The 19,569-nt window shown below is 45.2% G+C and overlaps 1 protein-coding gene across 1 annotated transcript in view; it reads right to left on the reverse strand.

The window, feature by feature from the left end:
* Positions 1 to 19,569, reverse strand: part of ZMAT4 (zinc finger matrin-type 4) — a 376,717-nt gene that overhangs the window by 282,477 nt on the left and 74,671 nt on the right. Inside the window, exon 2 of the mRNA XM_027530022.1 lies at positions 17,700 to 17,805. Within this exon, the coding sequence (XP_027385823.1) occupies positions 17,700 to 17,801 (102 nt within the window). The 5' untranslated portion in view covers positions 17,802 to 17,805. The remainder of the gene's footprint in view (positions 1 to 17,699; positions 17,806 to 19,569) is intronic.

Below are 19,569 nucleotides of genomic sequence, written 5' to 3' on the forward strand. Positions count from 1 at the left end.
GGAATGAATGGACTGTAGATGGTGGTAAGAAGAGTGGTTCACTGTATGGAGGAAAACCAAAGTTAATTCGCACCTTATACACTACACAAAGGTAGACTCCAAATAGAGATAAAGGCATGAATGTGAAAACAGAAGTGTCAAATTAATAGGAGCTGGGATACTTAATGCTTTTGTGACCAATCAATAAAGAATTTCTTAAGGAAAACACAGAGGAAAAAGTTTATTAAATGTATCACATAAAAATTAACAAGTTCAAGAAATAAAATTGACAAAGGACATGAAGAGCAGACATAAGAAGAAGATGACTGAATATATGTTATGTGCATGAGCGCTACATTATGCCCAACTCCTTGCAACCCCAGAGACTGTAGACTGCCAGACTTCTCTGTCCAAGGGACTTTCCAGGCAAGAATACTGGAGCGGGTTGCCATTTCCTTCTCCAGGGGATCTTCCTGATCCAAGAATAGAACCTGTGTCCCCAGTGTCTCCTGCATTGGCAGGCAGATGACTGAATGGGATAAGGTATTTCCAATGTCCAAACCCAAGGAGGAATATATGAGGAAATCAAAAAGAAAAATACAGGAATACCGACAGGAAAATTGACAATAGGAAAAGCAATCAGCAACAAGAAAAGGAAAGCAAAAGGGCTAATAGAAAGTTTGTGAATCTGTTTGTGTTTTTGTAATTCATTTCTATCGAAAAATGTCTAAATATGTTTTTAGATTCTGCATATAAGGGATGTCATATGCTATTTCTCTTTCTCTGCCTGACTTCAGTAGAACAGTTTCTCAAAGACTTAGAGAACAAACTTGCATGGGGCGGGGGAGGAGATTGGAGCTAGGAATAGTTAGGAAGCTTGGGATGGGCATGTACACACTGCTACATTTTAAATGGATAACCAACAGGGCCCTACAGAGCACAGGGAACTCTGCTCAATGTTCTGTGATTGGCTGAACAGGAGGGGAGTCTGGGGGAGAATGGATACATGTATGTGTATGGCTGAATCCCTTTGCTGCTCACTCCAATATAAAATAAAAAGCTTTTTTTATAAAGCTGTTATAACAGCTAGAAAAAAAGAATAATTAATTGTGGTAGAGGTCTATTTAATTCCATCTATAAAATTAGTCTTAAAAAATAGAGAATCTTCCAGGAAAAATTAATTTAATAAAATGACTTAAGAAAATCAGCAAAAGCTGAATAGAGCAATAATCATTCATAGCCAAGAAGTGGAAGGTTACCAAATCATTATTTAAAAAAAGAAAAACCTTCAGAATGAATTTTTTCTATTAGTTCTTTCAAATTATCAAGGAAATGCATCTTTTGTGCACAGAAAACTAGTAAAGAACATAGCCGAACATGAAATTGATGCTGAATTGTACTGAGTGCATTTTTCACTATCCACTGATATTATTTTTCTCTGAGCCTATTGATTTGATTTCTGCCATTTAATAAAAATTCTAATACTTTTGTATTTTTAAAAAGAGCTAGAATGTATACAAACGTTGTTCAAACTTTATAATAATTAGAGAAATGCAATTTCATATGACAAGATATCACATAGCAACTAGATTAGAACAAAATGAGAAAGCCAGACAAAGCCAGTTATTGTCAGAAATGTGGCTACGGGAACCATAGCATGCCAACTCTTCCCTGAGTGAGGCTCAGTCAAAGTAAGAGATAACAGGGCTTCTGAGGCACAAGGGCCCTTTAGGCCTGCACGTGCAGCTCAGAAAGATGCCCACGCAGCTCCTTTAGGAAACGTGGTTCAGAATCTTTGTCCACCATCGCTTGTGTGCATGGGGGACTGGAAGCAATCTAGGTATCCATCCCTGAAGGAACGGAAAAGTCAAAATATGAGAGATGCTCACTAAAGAGTGTCGAGCAGCAGGAAGAGGGAAGATATTAGACATACATGTAGCAACACAGATGATACTTAAAAGCATCCTGCTGAATGTAAGAGCAAGAGAAAAATGAAGCTCACTCCTTAATGCCATTAAAAATATTTGCCTGCACCGTGCATTACGTCTTCCTTCCAAAGACCGCAATACAGAAGAGGAGGAAAGAGTAAATTTGCGGTGGAGAAATATACGAACAGTATCCAGAGCCAGGAGCTCAAGGTCACCATCACCAGGGATGCAGCCACTTGATGACCAGACACTGGAAATGATGTGATGAGCACAGCACTTCACCTCTGGGATCGTCCCCACCAAGAACCCAGCAACCACTCTCCTCATGAGAAGCTCAGCAAACAAACAGCCACTGACGGTCCTTCTACTAAACGTCTGGCCCGGAACCCTAAAAATGATCAAGGTCATCAAAAACAATGAAAGTCAGGGACTTCCCTGGTGGTCCAGTGACTAAGATTCCTTGCTCCCAATGCAAGGGGCCCAGGTTCCATTCCTGGTCAGTGAACTGGATCCCGCACATCACAACTAGGACCCAGGACAGCCAAATAAACACATAATTAAAAAAAAAAAGCCAGAGAAACTATGACATCTACAAGAGCCTAAGGACACTCTATGACTAGGTGTAACGTGGAATCCTGGACAGGACCCTAGAGCTGGAAAAGCACATGAGGTAAAAACTAAGGAAATCTGAATAAAGAATGGACTTCACACTTTATAATGCACATTATAAAATAATGATAATGCATCAATCTTAGTCTCTTAGCTGTGACAAAGGTACCATAGTAACTCAAGATGTTAGTAGCAGGGGAGATGGGGTCAGGGTACACAACAGCACTGAATACTATATTTGCAACTTTCCTATAAATCTAAAACTATGTTAGAATAAACATTACACTAAACTACACAGAGCAGCACTATTTACAATAGCCAAGACAAAGAAGCAACCTAAATGTCTATCAAGAGAGGAATGGACCAAGAAGACGTGTACATACACAATGGAATATTGTGTGTGCTCTGCTCAGTCATTCAGCCGTGTCTGACTCTTTGCGACCCCATGGACTGTTGCCCACCAGGCTCCTCTGTCCATGGGACTTTCCAGGCAAGAATACTGGAGTGGGTTGCCATTTCCTACTCCAGGGGACCTTCCTGACCCAGGGACTGAACCCACATCTCTTGCCATCTCCTGTATTGGCAGGCGGGCTCTTTTCCACTGTGCCACCTGGGAAGACCACCCAATGGAATATTACTCAGCCATAAAAGGAAAGAAATAGTGCCATTTGCAGAGATGTGGATGGACCTAGAACCTGTCATATAGAGTGAAGTAAGTCAGAAAGAGAGACACAAATATCATACAATATCACTTAAATGTGGAATCTAGAATGCTGGTACCGATGAACCTACTGACAAAGCAGAAATAGAGACAGACATAGAGAACAAGCGTGCGGACTCCAAGGAGGGGAAGGGGGTGGGGTGGGACGAGCTGGGAGATTGGGATTGACATCTACACACTGTTGATACTATCTCTAAAATCGATAACTAATGAGAACCTACTGTGCAGCACAGGGGACTCTCCCCAGTGCTCTGTGGTGACCTAGATGAGAAGGAAATCCAAAAGAAGAGGAGATGGGTATACATGAATAGCGACTCACTTTGTTGTACAGAAGAAACTAACACAACACTGAAAGCAGCTATACTCCAGTAATAATTAACTAAAAAAATACACAAGTAAATAAAATATACACACCCACAAGACAATCTACATTTCAAAGAACAGATACAAATAAAAACACATGTCAACCCTAATAAAACAGTTACCAGTGTGGATGCAGGGGAAGTGGGCATAAGAAGTGTGGGTGAAAGGAGAGAGGATGCCTAGCCTTCTCAGAGTAAGAGGAGGAACTAAATTCTGGACTCTGGACAGGTGCCCCGGTGAAGCGATGTAGCTAAGATTATCTTAGCAGCCTCTGACCCTGAGAACACCAGAAGCCCTCTTTCTACCTCAGGGCAGCTCTGCCTGTTCTGAAGATGAGCCAAGTGAACTCACTCCACCAGTACGAAGTGGAGAATTTAGCAGGTGGGCCATGAGGGAGCATGAAAGTTTCCACCAAGTTGAAAAAGAAGCTGCTGCTTTAAAGCAAGGAACAGAATCCCATAGAATCCCCCAGGTTAAACCCGGGGGCTGCTTTAGGGCCCAGGGAAACTGGCGAGGAAGATGAGAGATACCATCGAGGGCCAAACCTGGAGGGGTTTCGTTTCCAGAAGGGACACGTACTACCGGTAAGTTGGTAGCTACAAGGAATTAATGAAAACAGGGGTTAAGTCAGATTTATGGAACTGGAAGATGGGCAAACATCCCTAGGGAAGGGCAAAAGTTCGGGACTGCAAGGCCAGCGCAGGACGAGGAGGATTTGTAGTAGAGACAGAAAGGAGTTCTACTCTATTTTCCCTATTGTCTCAGTGAAATCTACCACTTGGCAGCTGCCTGTAGGTTTTTCAAGGTGAGGGCAGGGCTGTTTCTATATCTGAATCAGTGGAGTGTGTGGACAGGAGAGGTTTCCCAGCAGCTGGCATCGTGGAGGCACTGACCTCCCCAGAGGCCAGGGAACCTGAAGGATGGGGCAGTGAGCAAGGGGCTGCAGACAGGAGGGGGCAGTTTGAAGGCGGCAAGGGTCCTGCCTGAGTAGGTGGAGCTATGTCTTTGTAATGATGATCCTTGGGGAAAGGGATGGAATTCAATGTTACAAAAATGCCACTCAAAATTAAAGCATCTTAAGAAAAGCCTAAATAAACTGAGGAAGGCTCAAGTCATGGGTGATGCCCTCAGCACCTTCTCCAAACATCAGAAGAAACGCGGGCAAAACACATAGCTTAGAGCAAGGCTCCAACACACTTCCTTAGGTCATCAACCTTTAAGAATCCCCTGCCTGCTAATAATATCTTCTTTAAAAATTGGCAAGCCCGGGAACTTTCCTGGTGGTCCAGTGGTTAAGAATCTGCCTTGCAGTGCATGGGACATGGGTTTGATCCTTGGTCGGGGAACTAAGATCTCACAGGCTGCAGAGCAGTTGAGCCCACGCAATGCAACTAGAAAGACAGTCCGTGAGCCAAAACAAAAGACCCTGAAAGACATAACTAAGACCCAATGCAGTTAAAATAATAATAATAATAAGGTAAATAAATAAATATTTCTAAAAATCCACAAGCCCAGATGGTTCAGTGACTCGGCAGTCAGAAATTCATATGCTTTTAAGGGAATGCCGAGAATGGAAAACTGGAAGAAAACATGTCACTGTCAACAGCCAGTCAGTAGGAGCCAGGATCCGAAAAGTAACTGACATTCGCTTCACGCACCGAGGGTGCACGGAGAGCATCTTCCTGCTACCAGAGTTTTATCAAGGCTGCCAAGGAGTCATCAGTCAATTCAGTCAGATGTTTTCTTTACAAGTGGTGATATCATATCAGGAGAATCTAAGCCACAATTAAAACGGATGAAACATGAAGTCTCTAGCATGCGTTTGTGGCAAGTAAATGAAAGGAAAAATTAAATTGCAGCAACATGATGGACCTAGAGATTGTCATATGAGAGAAACAGGCCAAAGACAAATATCAGATGATATTGTTTGTATGTGGGAATCTTAAAAAGCTGGTACAAATGAACTTATTTACAAAACAGAAACAGAGTCACAGATGTAGAAAACAAACTTACGGTTACGGAGGGGTGGTGCAGGGAGGGGAAGTGGGGGTGGGGAGAAATTAGGAGCTTGGGATTGACATATGAACACTGCTATGTATAAAACAGATAAGTAATAACGAGCTACTATACAGCACAGGGAACGCTACTCAATACTCTGTAATGGCCTATGTGGGAACAGAATCATAAAAAAAGAATATAAGCATATGCGGGCTTCCCTGGTGACTCAGACGGTAAAGAGTCTGCCTGCCATGTGGGAGACCTAGATTCGATCCCTGGGTCAGGATGATGCCCTGAAGGAGGTCATGGCAACCCACTTCATGGACAGAGGAGCCTGGTGGGCTGCCGTCCATGGGGTGGCAAAGAGTCAGATGTGACTAAATGACTACGCACAACAGAGCACATATGTACCTGCCTTAATATAACTGATAAACTCTGCTGTATACCTGAAACTAATACAAGACTGTAAATCAACTATACTCCAATAAAAATTTTTTAAAAATTAAGTTGCTTGGACCTCCCTGGTGGATCAGACGGTAAAGCGTCTGTCTACAATGCAGGAGACCTGGGTTCCATCCCTGGGTCTGGAAGATCCGCTGGAGAAGGAAATGGCAATCCACTCAAGTACTACTGCCAGGAAAATCCCATGGACAGAGGAGCCTGGTAGGCTATAGTCCATGGGGTCACAAAGAGTCGGACACGACTGAGTGACTTCACTTTCACTTTCACTTTCTTTGATATGCATAGAAAGAAAAGAAAGTAGAAAGTGAAGTCGCTCAGTCGTGTCTGACTCTTTGCGACCCCATGGACTGTAGAAAGAAAATCAGTCACCTCTGATTCTTCTGAGATGGAGAGTTTGGGAGTTGAGAGATGGGAATAAGTGTAAGAATCTTCATATTATATACCCTTCCACATTTTAAAGAAGTTGAGCCCTATAATTTGTCCCCTTCTTCCAAAAAAATAAATAAAATGTTAAAAATTAAGATTAAATATTAATACGTTTATCCCCTGCTATTTTCCTCAAAGACTTTAAGAAGTCATATCAAAACAACATCCACCTCTAATGCAAAAGGATGAAACGAATAATTGAGAGGCACAGATTTAAAATAAATCAGGGAAAAGAGCAGCATAGCATACGGGGTAAAGTGAGTATGCGAAAGGCTCTCACAGAATCCTGTTGCTGGACGTGGCCTTGAATTTGGTGGATAAAGCAAACCATGAAACAAGATGAGAGTTGAGGGGCAGGTGACAAAGCAGCCTCTCAAGCAGAAGAACTAGGGAGAGCAAAGAGAAATTTCTCTCAAACATCCACCTTTAGCAGATGGTGAACCCCAGGCAGATCCCTAACGTCTGCCTGCAGACGGAGAGCCGCCCCTCTGGGATGGCTCCCAGAACCTTGAGTGTGGGGTGAGTGGGCTGCTCACCACCCAGGGGGCCCAGAGCTCAGAGCCTGGGAGACCTGATGGTGGGCCGAAAAGGCAGAGCAGAGGCGGAGAACACCCCACAATCAGACACACCGCTCAGAACACAGGCTCCAAACTCCAACTAAGAACAAGATGATGGAGGACTAGGTGGACACGGAGTACATCTCTCCATGGATATATCAGGAGTACACCTTCAGACACAGAAGTGCATGCGGGACACCAGCTGAGAACAGACATGGGTACCAAACTCCAACTAGACCACCTCTGTGCTTGGCCAATTAAGTCAGAGGAGCTGGAGAAAACGTTCTCGGTTAATAGCGTTTTATTCCTTTGTCTCAAATGACACACGGTAGCTTCAGCTTTCCATGCAGCCTGGAAATGAAGTCGGCATCCAGTTCACAGTGGCCCCTGGGCACTTGATTCCCGGAGTGGTCTCCTATGCCTCTGTTTGCCCAAAGCACTCCCTGGGGGATGCGCAGCCTATCTTCCCTTCCTCTTTCTTCTCCCGCCCACTCTCCACCCCCAGCAAACCCACAGCAGGCCCGAACCACCAAGCCCGCTCTAGCATCACACGCGCGTCATGCACAGAGGCGATGCTGCATGTTCACCAGACAGGCTTCACGTTCCTCCTGGGCACCCAGCTAAACCACCTTGCCCAGCCTCGCATGCAGACAGAAGAAGAGACAGGACTGAACTCTGGCCAGTAGAAGGTGAGTGGGTGTGGCATTGTCACTGGCAGGGCTGGCCCCTAAAATGTTCTGCAGAGTCACCCACATTGTCTTTCGGTTCCCCAGATGCCAGCTGGACTTGGATACTCAGAGCAACTATCTGTCATCTTTGTCAGGAGCCAAGATGGTGGCGCCTCGGTCAACCTTAGTCCTAAATAACTGCATGGTACAGAATGCCCTCTGCTAACCCACAATAGGCTACAACATGGGCAACCATAACATTTATTTCTAAGGTGCTGGGATTTTTGTGACTGCATTTTAGCCTACCTTGCCTAAGATAGAAATGGGGGTTCACCCTTAACAAAACAAAACAAAACAAACAAACAAAAAAATATATATATATATTTAGCACTGGCTTAGCAGGTGGAGAGTTAAGGGGACTTACAGAGTGGATCCAGGTCATTTGTGACAAAATATTGGCAAAGCTACATCCTACAACACCCTGGAGTGCAGACCTGCCTCTGGAGCTTATGATGTAAGAACTGGATGGTTCTGCACTCAGAGGTGGTTAAGATTCTAAAAGAACTAGAAGAGGATGGAAAAAAGAGATTGCCTGGCTAGATGTTACCTTGTTAGAGGAACGGGTAATGTCTACTTGTCTATTATTGATATTTGGGCATGTTTTTTATAAAAGAATCAACTATAAGAGCTATTAATATGATGTGTCACTGATACACTAGCAAATAGAAATCAACTAAATACAGCCATTCCAGAAATTTGAGACCTAGAGAGTTGGAAAAGTCATTTGCTAATTGCTTCTAGTCACTTCAAAGTGAGAGATGTCATTTTTAACCTTTTTTTTTTAAATTGAAGTATAGTTGCTTTACAATATTTTATTAATTTCAGGCGTGCAACACAATGATCTCAGATTTTTATAGCTCATACTCTATTTATGGCTATTATAAAACATAGGCGATGTTCCCTGTGCTGTACAATACATCCTCATAGCTTATTCTCTTCTTTTCACTTGTAGCTTATTTTTTTTAATTTTGTTTATGTATATATTTTGGCTATGCTGAGACTTCACTGCTGTGCACAGGGCTTCTCTAGTTGCAGTGAATGGGGGCGCCTCTCTAGTTGCAGTGCACAGGCTCCTGATTGCAGGGACTTCGCTTGTTGGGGGCACAGGCTCAGTAGTTGTGCCACAGGAGCTTAGTTGCCCTGTGGCAAGTAGAATCTTCCCGGACCCAGGATCGAACCTGTGTCCCCTGGTAGATTCTTAACCACTAGACCACCAGACGGAGAAGGCAGTGGCACCCCACTCCAGTGCTCTTGCCTGGAAAATCCCATGGATGGAGGAGCCTGGTAGGCTGTAGTCCATAGGGTTGCGAAGAGTCGGACACGACTGAGCGACTTCACTTTCACTTTTCACTTTTCTGCATTGGAGAAGGAAATGGCAACCCACTCCAGTGTTCTTGCCTGGAGAATGCCAGGGACGGGGGAGCCTGGTGGGCTGCCATCTATGGGGTCACACAGAGTCGGACACGACTGAAGTGACTTAGCAGCAGCAGCAGCAGACCACCAGAGAAGTCCACTTATTTATTTTATACATAGTAGTTAGTACCTCTTAACCTCCTACCCCTATCATACCCTTCCCTCTTCCCTCTCTGTCATTTTAAAAGGTTGTGTGTGTTGGAGACTCTGTGAGATTTCTCAGTTACACGTTGTGACTCAGGCCTGTGGCAAAAATCAGATTAAGGATGTGGTCTTTCCACCCACTTTCAGATAACCTCAGGGTAGCCACCATTAAACTGAAAAATAGAGGCACAGAGGTGAGGAAGTAATAAAATAAACAGCCTTGAAATTACGCCTAGGAAAAATCGTATAGTTATGACATGCAGAGCTTTCTGAAAGGAAACAAATCAGAAGCCTTCTGTATCACTGAGAGAATTGTATTACTAAAGCCGTTATGATCTTGAATTAGAAAAGCTTTGAATGATCTCCAAGCCTTAAATCAATCTCAGGCAGGAAGTGGGCTGTGAATGCTGGCAGTCCCCAAGGAGGATGTGGGATCCAGGATTCATCTCACGTGTAACAAGGAGGACAATGGATGGACAGGGACGTGCTCTGGGGGCAGAGCCAGGGCTCATTGGGGAAAATGAACAAGAAACTCCCTCCCATAGGCAAAGATGGGAATCTATTTGGGCAACTTCCCCCACTCCCTGCAAAGAGAAACTTCCCAATGCCTGCACGGAAGGATGCCAACTCTGCTGTGAACTAGTGGTTACTCTTTGCCTTCTTTTCTTCCTTTTTCTGATGGAAAATGTTCTGCTGCCTTCACCACTCTCAAGTGAAGAGGAGAAGAGGTGTCGTTTCTCTTCTGGTCATAGGCTGTCGAGCCAACAGGATTCACATCCACAGCTGATAGGGAGACCCACCCCCCCTCCTGGAGATCCTGAAATCTGAGCTGTCAGCAGTGACTAGGTAGCACTTGCGGTTTGTTGCCAGGGAGAGGAGATGCGCGTTCTCCACCTGCCACAGGAAGACTGTGATGGTGACCAGAGGGGTTGACGTGGCAAAGATGACCCTAGGTATTTGCTGCTCCCATCTTACTCCCTTGCATGTTTAAAGAGCATTCCCCAACTTCCTCAGAGCTTAAATGGGACCATGTAACTGAGTTCTAGCCAATGGAGTGTGGCCTGGCTTCTAAAGTCCATTGAGCAATGTCATATGCTCTCAGCAAATGAAAACTCATCAACCACCTGCTCTAAACCAATGAGCATTAAGCACAGCATCTGATACCTGCTCTCAGTCAGTGCCCATGTCTTCTGGAGTTGAGTGTGTTCCTTTGCCTTGTATTGTTTATTTCACTGTAGCTTCTCTATTAAGCATGCATTTTATGTGCCCATGAACAGTTTTGGCCAATAATAACTGATAAAAGGTAGAACGACCAGACCTGCTGGAATAGACAGTGGAAAAACATAAGAATGGCTACAAATTTCACAAACGCTCAAGAGAGTTCCCTGAAATGATCAAGATACCAACTTTGGAGAGTATCAGGCAACCAAAGACATGATGAAAGGTAGTTAAGAGCTGCTTTAGCCCCAGCAGATGCACTGATAATTGTATTATTAATAATAAAAGCATCTGGGATAAATTAAGCATGCCGTGACTCCGAGAGATCTGAAGAGAAAACAGAGGTTCTCAGTGCACAGTACACAGTAGGCACCTCCACAGGAACCAGAGATAAGGACCTCTTGTTATCCTCCCCCAGTTAGTCCTCGCATCTCCCAGAGCACATCACCAGCATTACCAGGAGAGGTGTGAGGATAAAGGGAGCCCAGTTAGCCTGGCACCTGGCAGGTCCAATGGGCTGCAGAAACAACACACTGGTTCCCCCCCCAAATCTCATACATGGGTCGGGAGTTGTTTAGGCTGCACGCTCACTCAGGCAATTATCCCGAAGAAGAAGCAAAGTGGAGATGAAGGGGTGAGGAGTGAAGAGTGAGGAAGTAACAGAGACGTTGTGCTGTGCTAAGTCACTTCAGTCGTGTCCGACTCTTTGGGACCCCATGGGTTGGAGCCCGCCAGACTCCTCCATCCATGTGATTGTCCAGGCGAGAATACTGGAGTGGGTTGCCATGCCCTCTTCTAGGGTAGCTTCCTGATCCAGGGATCAAACCCATGTCTCTTATGCCTCCTGCACTGGCAGGCAGGTTCTTGACCACTGAGCCACCAGGGAAGCCCCAGATAGAGGCACTGATAGCACCAAAAGGTAAAGACACTAATCAGCACTTATTAGGGACCTCGGGTTTACCCTGTTGGCTCTACCACAAGACACTTATGTCCCATTTACTATTTGACCCGGAGAGACTAGGAAAGCGCCCTCTGGCTATTCCCCACTTTGGACAGAAGCTAGGGAAGGCCAGAGTTGTGTTGGAAGGCCATCAAAGCAGGTGAAACCGAGTAATCTGTTCAGTATGCCCCAGTGCCTGCTGCTACTGATGAGAGAAATACTAGATTCTGACTTTCCTGGGTGAGCTAACGGGGTGCACTTGCCAGAACCCACATTACTACGAGATTCAGAGATGGTTGAAGGCTTTCCCATCAGTTTGGAGAACCGTCTTTCCCGTAACTATGGAACTGTCACCTCTACCTTGAAGGTCGCTCCGAGTACCGAGTGACTTCCAGCCTACAGAGTCACCTCTTCCGGTGTAGCCATCAAGGCTTCTGTGAAACCTGCCCCACCGCCTTCCTCCACCAGTCCCAGCCCAGCCTCTTCATCAACCTCAAAGGGCCCGTGAGCAACAACCACGGGCCAAGTGTGGAAATATTAATAAATTAGAAACACAAGGCGTGACTCCAGTGTGCCCTCAGGAAGCTCACCGTCTTGTTTGGAGGTGCCTCTGAAGCATGGAGTTCACAAAGAATGATTAATTACAACACAAGGGATATTAGGGTTCACAGAACAGACATGCACTCTGGGCTGGCACTGTGATGACCGACTTCCTTGGGTCTGCCTAACAAGAGTTTTCTGTTTCCTTCTAGATCCGATCGTACATCTTTTTCCTTTAGTTTTACTCCAAGAAATAATCCTTCTGCCCTTTTGGCTTCGGTTCTCATAGAGTTGGGATCCTCTTCTTCCTGTACCTAGAAAACCACACCTTCCCTCATGGCCTTACTAGGAAATGATTTTTAACTTCTGTAACATTCAGGTATGTTCATCTGAAAGCTTTCTCTTTCCCCTCTCTGTCTGCACCTACTTGTTTTACTGATTCAGACTATTCAACCAGTGAGAAGAGACAGCATCTAATTATATTTTCTACCGAAACATTAACATGTTATTAATGCTTAGCAAATAACAGAAGCAATAGTGTCGTTATGTTTCTTCTTTTTTCACTCCCAGAGTTCACATGCGAAAAGAGATCTTAAAAGTATAGCATCCAAGTGCTTGGTCCATTAGACATATATTAGGTTGTTCTGCCCTCCTATACAAAGGTTCAGGCTTTTAAATGGGGCATGAAGCTATTAGCCATTACACATCTGCTGTGTTTTTTCTCTCCAACTTCAGTGGACTGGCACGCTAAGCTCTTGGCAAAACTTACATAAAAAACTGTTCTTTTCTCAACAATACATCTTGACCACCATAAACAAGCTATCATTCAGAAAGGCTCAATTATTTTTTATGCTCTCAAAAACCTGAGAGCCTCAGAAGAGTCCAGGTTCCCTTTCCTTACCTCTTGATCCCACCCTACTTGAAGGTGCTGCCAGCCTCTCTAGCAAAAATCTTTCAGTCCAGTCAGGCTGGTCTCCTTAGGGCTCCTTGGAGATTCCAAGTCCCCTTATTCTAGTAATCACTAAATTTAAACCATCCATCGTGCATGCATGCTCAGCCGTGTCCTACTCCTTGCAACACCATGGACTGCAGTCCGCCAGGCTCCTCTGTTCATGCAATTTTCCAGGCAAGAATACTGGAGTGGGTTGCCATTTCCTACTCCAATCCACTGAAGTCTTGGTAATTCATGTCATCCCCCACAAATCTCTCTTGACCATAATAGATCTTGGTGATGACTCACCCTTTTGAATTTGGAATTTGCGAAGATCCAAAAATTTAACAGCACCACACAGCATACGTATCACAAACCCAAATGGACACAAGAATGGACACTTTGTTTATATTAAATTAGATCAGCCTCTCCCTAGGAGTAGAATCTACAGGTTCTGTTCTTGGTATCACACACACAGGTACCACACCAAAGTATTCATAGCTTTTCCTTCCAGTGGAGTTTATGAGCTTCTTAGGGGCAGAGACTACTCCTGATATAACCCAGAACCCCTGTGATAGCAAACACTAAGAGTGCTGGGCACGCAGAAATACACAGTACATTGTCACTGACTGGCCCCATAGAGGGCTGGGAGTGCGATCTGGTCAAACGGACAGTAAAATCATACTCAAGCAAAAAATCAGTGATAGAGTATTGAGAGTAAATGTGACCACATGGCCAATGTGAGTTTGAGGACTATAACAAACATGACCCTAGGGGGTCTTCCTAGAACAGACCCCCGGCCACGTCCTCTGCCTGCCTTTTGTCTGTAGAAAAATTTTAGTCAAAGAATAAATTTAATCAGAGAAGTGAGAAAATGCAGAAAGGAAAATAGTCAAGCAAAACAAAATAATAATATGTTAGCCAATAAACAAAGGCAAGGAACTTAGTTCTTCCTCAAGGGCTACAGATAACGCTGTCACCCATGCCCTTTGAGCTGTTTTGCAGACAATGAAACCCCCAGCAGGCGGAAGAAGGCAACTGTCTGCTGCCCACACGGATGCAGATCCTAGACCAATTGGAAGCAGAAGTTGATGATGCTGACTCGCCATGACTTCCTCATCGACCAATCAGAAGAGTGTTCACAAGCTGGCCACGCCCTACTTCTTGAACACTGTGAGACTCCTCAGTACCTGCTCTAGGGCGGACACACCATCTTGAGGGCATTAGCCCGCTGTGGCCCCCAATGTCTGGCAAAACAATCACGCTATTTCTTTCTCAGTTCAGTTCAGTCACTCAGTCGTGTCTGACCCTTTGCAACCCCATGAACCGCAGCACGCCAGGCCTCCCTGTCCATCACCAACTCCCGGAGTTCACTCAGACTCACGTCCATCGAGTCAGTGATGCCATCCAGCCATCTCATCCTCTGTCGTCCCCTTCTCCTCCTGCCCCCAATCCCTCCCAGCATCAGAGTCTTTTCCAATGAGTCAACTCTTTGCATGAGGTGGCCAAAGTACTGGAGTTTCAGCTTTAGCATCATTCCTTCCAAAGAACACCCAGGACTGATCTCCTTTAGAATGGACTGGTTGGATCTCCTTGCAGTCCAAGGGACTCTCAAGAGTCTTCTCCAACACCACATTTCAAAAGCATCAATTCTTCAGCGCTCAGCTTTCTTCACAGTCCAACTCTCACATCCATACATGACCACTGGAAAAACCATAGCCTTGACTAGACAGACCTTTGTTGGCAAAGTAATGTCTCTGCTTTTGAATATGCTATCTAGGTTGGTCATAACTTTCCTTCCAAGGAGTAAGCGTCTTTTAATTTCATGGCCGCAATCACCATCTGCAGTGATTTTGGAGCCCCCAAAAATAAAGTCTGACACTGTTTCCCCATCTATCTGCCACAAAGTGATAGGACCAGATGCCATGATCTTCGTTTTCTGAATGTTGAGCTTTAAGCCAACTTTTTCACTCTCCTCTTTCACTTTCATCAAGAGGCAAACTCCATCTTGGAGATTTAATCCAGCATTGGCGTATACAGGCCAAATTCTGGCCACAAGACTCAACAGAGACCCACTCTATACTCAGTTCCAGCAGAGGGGGTGTGTGGAGGAGGAGGGGATGAATTGCATCACAAAACCTGTTCTCAGACCGCCTTGGGGATCATGTGAGAGGTCATCCTCCTGGAGATGAGGAATGAAGGGTTTCTCCTAACCAAAGCCGGAAGACCAGCTACTACACAAGGTGCGCTTGGTCCTGACTCAGCCAGTTCTGCACCCTCTGCAGCTTTTCAGCTCCTATTTCTCCTGAAGGAAGGGCCCACCGCTGCCTGGAGGCAGGGCACGAACCGTCGCTCAGAGGTCCCATCCCTGGTTAAGTGGAATGCACCTCATGTTGCTCTGATGGTGTGTAACTCTGCTAACTGAAGGTCTACTGTAATTGTTTTCACTTCTCTATCTCACCTGTGCTAAAGGGAAGTGAAGTCAGTCAGTCATGTCCAACTATTTGTGACCCCATGGACTGTAGCTTACTAGGTTCCTCCGTCCATGGAATTCTCCAGGCAAGAGTACTGGAGTTGGTTGCCATTTCCTTCTCCAGGGGATCTTCCCAAACCAGGGATGGAACCCGGGTCTCCATCTGCAAGCAGATGACTTTACTGTCTGAGCCACCGGGGAAGCTTACCTGTGCTACCCGCAACAAATCCTAACACATCTTCTAAACCATTAGATTGGGCCACAGACAGTACAGTGTGGTGAGAGGAAAAGCTGAGTTCAAACAACTAAATCTGTAACTGAGCAGCTAAGATTTTTTTTCCTTTAAAAAGAATTGATGTTTTTGATTTTCTGACATTACCTTTCTAGCTCAGGTAATAACAAAGGAGTGCCTGGACAGGGTCACCAGGTTATTTTTGTAAACAAAAGTTCAGTGAGTGGCTCTGATAGGCCGGCAGACACTGTTCCAGGAATTACGGAAGAGCAGATGAATAAACTCTGTTTCTGGTCATAAGAATCTAGTAGTGAAAGTCCCTCAGTTGTGTCTGACTCTTTCTGACCCCACAACTAGATACAGTCCATGGAATTCTCCAGGCCAGAATACTGGAGTGGGTAGCCTTTCCCTTCTCCAGGGGATCTTCTGAACCCAGGGATCAAACTCAGGTCTCCCGCATCACAGGCAGATTCTTTACCAGCTGAGCCACAAGGGAAGCCCAAGAACACTGGAGTGGGTAGCCTAATCCTTCTCCAGTGGATCTTCCCAACCCAGGAATTGAACTGGGGTCTCCTGCATTGCAGGCAGATTCTTTACCAACTGAGCTATCAGGGAAGCTCCTTACTAGAATCTACTAAAATGATAAAAAGGGAACCCAAAAGGTCTAATAAAGAGAGAACATAATGGGCTATGGAATTTCAGAGCAGGGACAAATATCCTGAGTTTCCTTCAATGAGGAAATGGAATTAATAAAAAACCATATGTGTTTACAAAGCAATATCTAACGAATTTAGAAATTCATTTCAAAATATGGCTACCTTCCACTTTAGAGCACCCTTTTGTATTCACATTTTCTTCTTCTTCCACTTGATTGCCTACTGACAAAAGAATATGCTGACTTTTTTTTTTTTGCAGAGGCTGATTTTTTTAAAGTTTTTCTCTGAAGAGCAAGTTTTCTTTGCCATCGTCCAAACACTGCTGCCACAGAGTAGATAATGAGAAACAATGTAATTTTGCATGTTGGGCACACGTTCTAGCTGCCAAAGCATTTGTGCAAATAACCATTTCAAGGGCTCTCATCTGGTCACCACAAAACCCCAAGGAGCACACAGGGGCCAAGGAACGGGTCCGGGGTGTATGCGTGTGCGTGCGGTTATTATTGTTTCCCCGTGCTCGGAGGAATCTGAGACTCAGAGGAGCATGGTGAGTGACAGTGACAACTGGCATTTGTCAGATGCGACAGACAAAAAGAAAATTGCTGGCTAAGCCCTCCAATCTAAAATTACTTACAAATTATTACCCTTGAAAGCTCGTGTTCTCACTGATGTGTGTTCTCTTGCACAGCTACAGGCCCTGGGCAGCATCTGGGGGGCCAGGGGCCCCTTTTCTCCACGTGTGCCCCTCATTCCCCCCTCAGAAACAGGTCGATCTCTCTCCTCTGATCCTCTCTTCCCAAAAAAAGGATCAAAAAGCAGCCTTTTGAGCTCCCATCCTTAAAAGTCAAAGCCACTGAGTTATGTCCTTCGAGAATATTTGGACTTTAAAACTCGATTATCTCCCGGCGGGCGATGTCTTTCTGCTGATAAACCCTTTGGGAGCAGCAGCCAGAAGGCGGAAGGATCTGGTGCCGGGCCACTGTGTCCCCTCCAGCAATGGAGAAAGGGCCTCTGAGGTTTCCTTCAAGCGCCAGAGAAGGACAGAGAAGCTGGCGCTAATGCATCCCTGGAAGGAACTTCAGAGATGAGCAGTGACAGGTTCAACGAGCAGAGCAAGCCCACTGGACTCCCAGCAGGGCTGAGATCCAAAGGGAAAAGCTGTACCTGGGAACCACCAGGGGCCTGAAAACGCCATCCCCAGCCCTCTCTGCAACCCCTCACGTGCACCCCTCTCCTGACCTGCTCTCAGACTGTGTGCTCAAGCCCCGTGGTGCTTCAGATCTGCCCCAGGTCCCGAGGCAGAACCCTCAAGCCCCACGACCTTGACTCAGGCTGCTCTTTCCTCCATCTGAACACCCTGAGCGGGAAAAGTTGTTCTTACCTCGTAGTGGGCCACACGCTGAGATTCCGATATCAGCTGTGCGCTGCACACCTTGCAGTAACTGTCTGTAAATAAGTCCTGATCAATATCGGAGGACTTCATCAGGCTAAAAGAGAATCAACAGAAAAGAGAGATGAATCCACCGCCATGGTGTTTATGTAGGACACTAAGGGTGTGAAGAAGCCAGGAGCCTGGGACCAGATCCAACAGTGGTCAGCCGGGGAGATCTCCCCCCACCTTCCGGGTGACCATGTCAGTCACCTTTAGAAAGTGCACAGTGGACCATTTTCTCATAAATGGTTGAGAGTAACAGCTTGGCTGGTACTCTGAAAACCTGAAATCCAACTTTAGTTTTCTATGCATGACAAATCAGACTTACGTCTACTGTATTGCTGAGAATTTATGTGAGAAGATATCTTCAAAAATAATTTATATTACCAAAATACTGTAAGTACCCAATATAGCCAAGAGTAAGAACTAGGTTAAATGAATTTTGATACATCAGCTTGCTAGAATACTATATACCTCCCAAATCCAAACTCAGATCAAATGTTTTCATCGAATATTTAGTAAAGTAGGAAAACGTTTATCATTAACAGCAAAAGGCTTACAAACCAGTATGTACAGTATTATACTAATTTCTTTTAAAACATGTAGAGGTGTGCAGAAAAACATTCCAGGAAGTTTTAACAGAATGTTAGTAGCAGCTGTCTTTGGGAGATTATAGATAATGACACGATTTTCTTTCTTCTTAAATTTTCTGCAATGAATATGAATTGCTTTTGTAGTACAATGAAACAGGTTAGCTTTGTCAAGAGCCTTGTACAAACTCAGTCACTCAGTCATGTCTGACTCTTTGTGACCCGATGGACTGTAGCCAGTCAGACTCCTCTGTCCATGGGGATTCTCCAGGCAAGAATGCTGGAGTGGGTTGCCACGTCCTCCTTTAAGGGATCTTCCCAACCCGGGGATCGAACCCAGGTCTCCCACATTATGGGCAGATTCTTTACCATCTGAGCCGCCAGGGAAACCCCAAGGGGCTTTCAAGCAATATCAAATAGAGCTTTGAGTTCAACAGCTATTCTTGGGGGCTTCCCAGGTGGCGCTAGTGGCAAAAAACCTCCTGCCAATGCAGGTTAGAAGTAAAAGACGTGGATTCAATCCCTGGGTCAGTCAGGAAGATCCCCTGGAGGAGGACACAGCAACCACTCCCATATTCTTGCCTGGAGAATCCTGTAGACAGAGGAGCCTGGCAAGCTGCAGTCCTAGGGTCACAGAGTCAGACATGACTGAAGCGACTTAGCATGCATGCATGCACAGGTATACTTAGACAATTAAAAAATAAAATCAGGCTAAACTATTGCTTTCTTCTGCAAGCCTATATCTTATAAAGTGAGGAGCCCTCATGATTCCTACTGACTCGTCTACATGTAGGGCAGAGGAAATTCATAAAAATTATTTCTACCCCTCCACACCACAATTGAACCTGTAAAGGCAAACAAACATCCTCAAATTCCAAACTCTGAATTACAATGCAGCCAGGGACTTCCCTGGAGGTTCAGTGGTTAAGGCTCTGAGCTCCCAATTCAGGGCACACAAGTTCAATCCCTGGTTAGGGAACTAAGATCCCACATACTGCACAGCATGGCAAAAACAATGCAGCCAAGGTTCACAAGTTTGTGCAAGTGATCTGACACAGAAATGTATTACATAGAATATCACCACCCTGGAAATACACGCCTGCACATCATGAGGCTTTTCTCCAACCCAGAGTTTCACTTCCTCTTACCTCCTACCTGCCAGGCGAAGAGTAAGGACTCCGCCAGGTGCCAAGGCCAGAAAAGCCCAGATGGTAGGGGGGGGTGGGCCC

This window comes from Bos indicus x Bos taurus, chromosome 27 (genome assembly GCF_003369695.1).
Source record: "Bos indicus x Bos taurus breed Angus x Brahman F1 hybrid chromosome 27, Bos_hybrid_MaternalHap_v2.0, whole genome shotgun sequence".
NCBI lineage: Eukaryota > Metazoa > Chordata > Mammalia > Artiodactyla > Bovidae > Bos > Bos indicus x Bos taurus.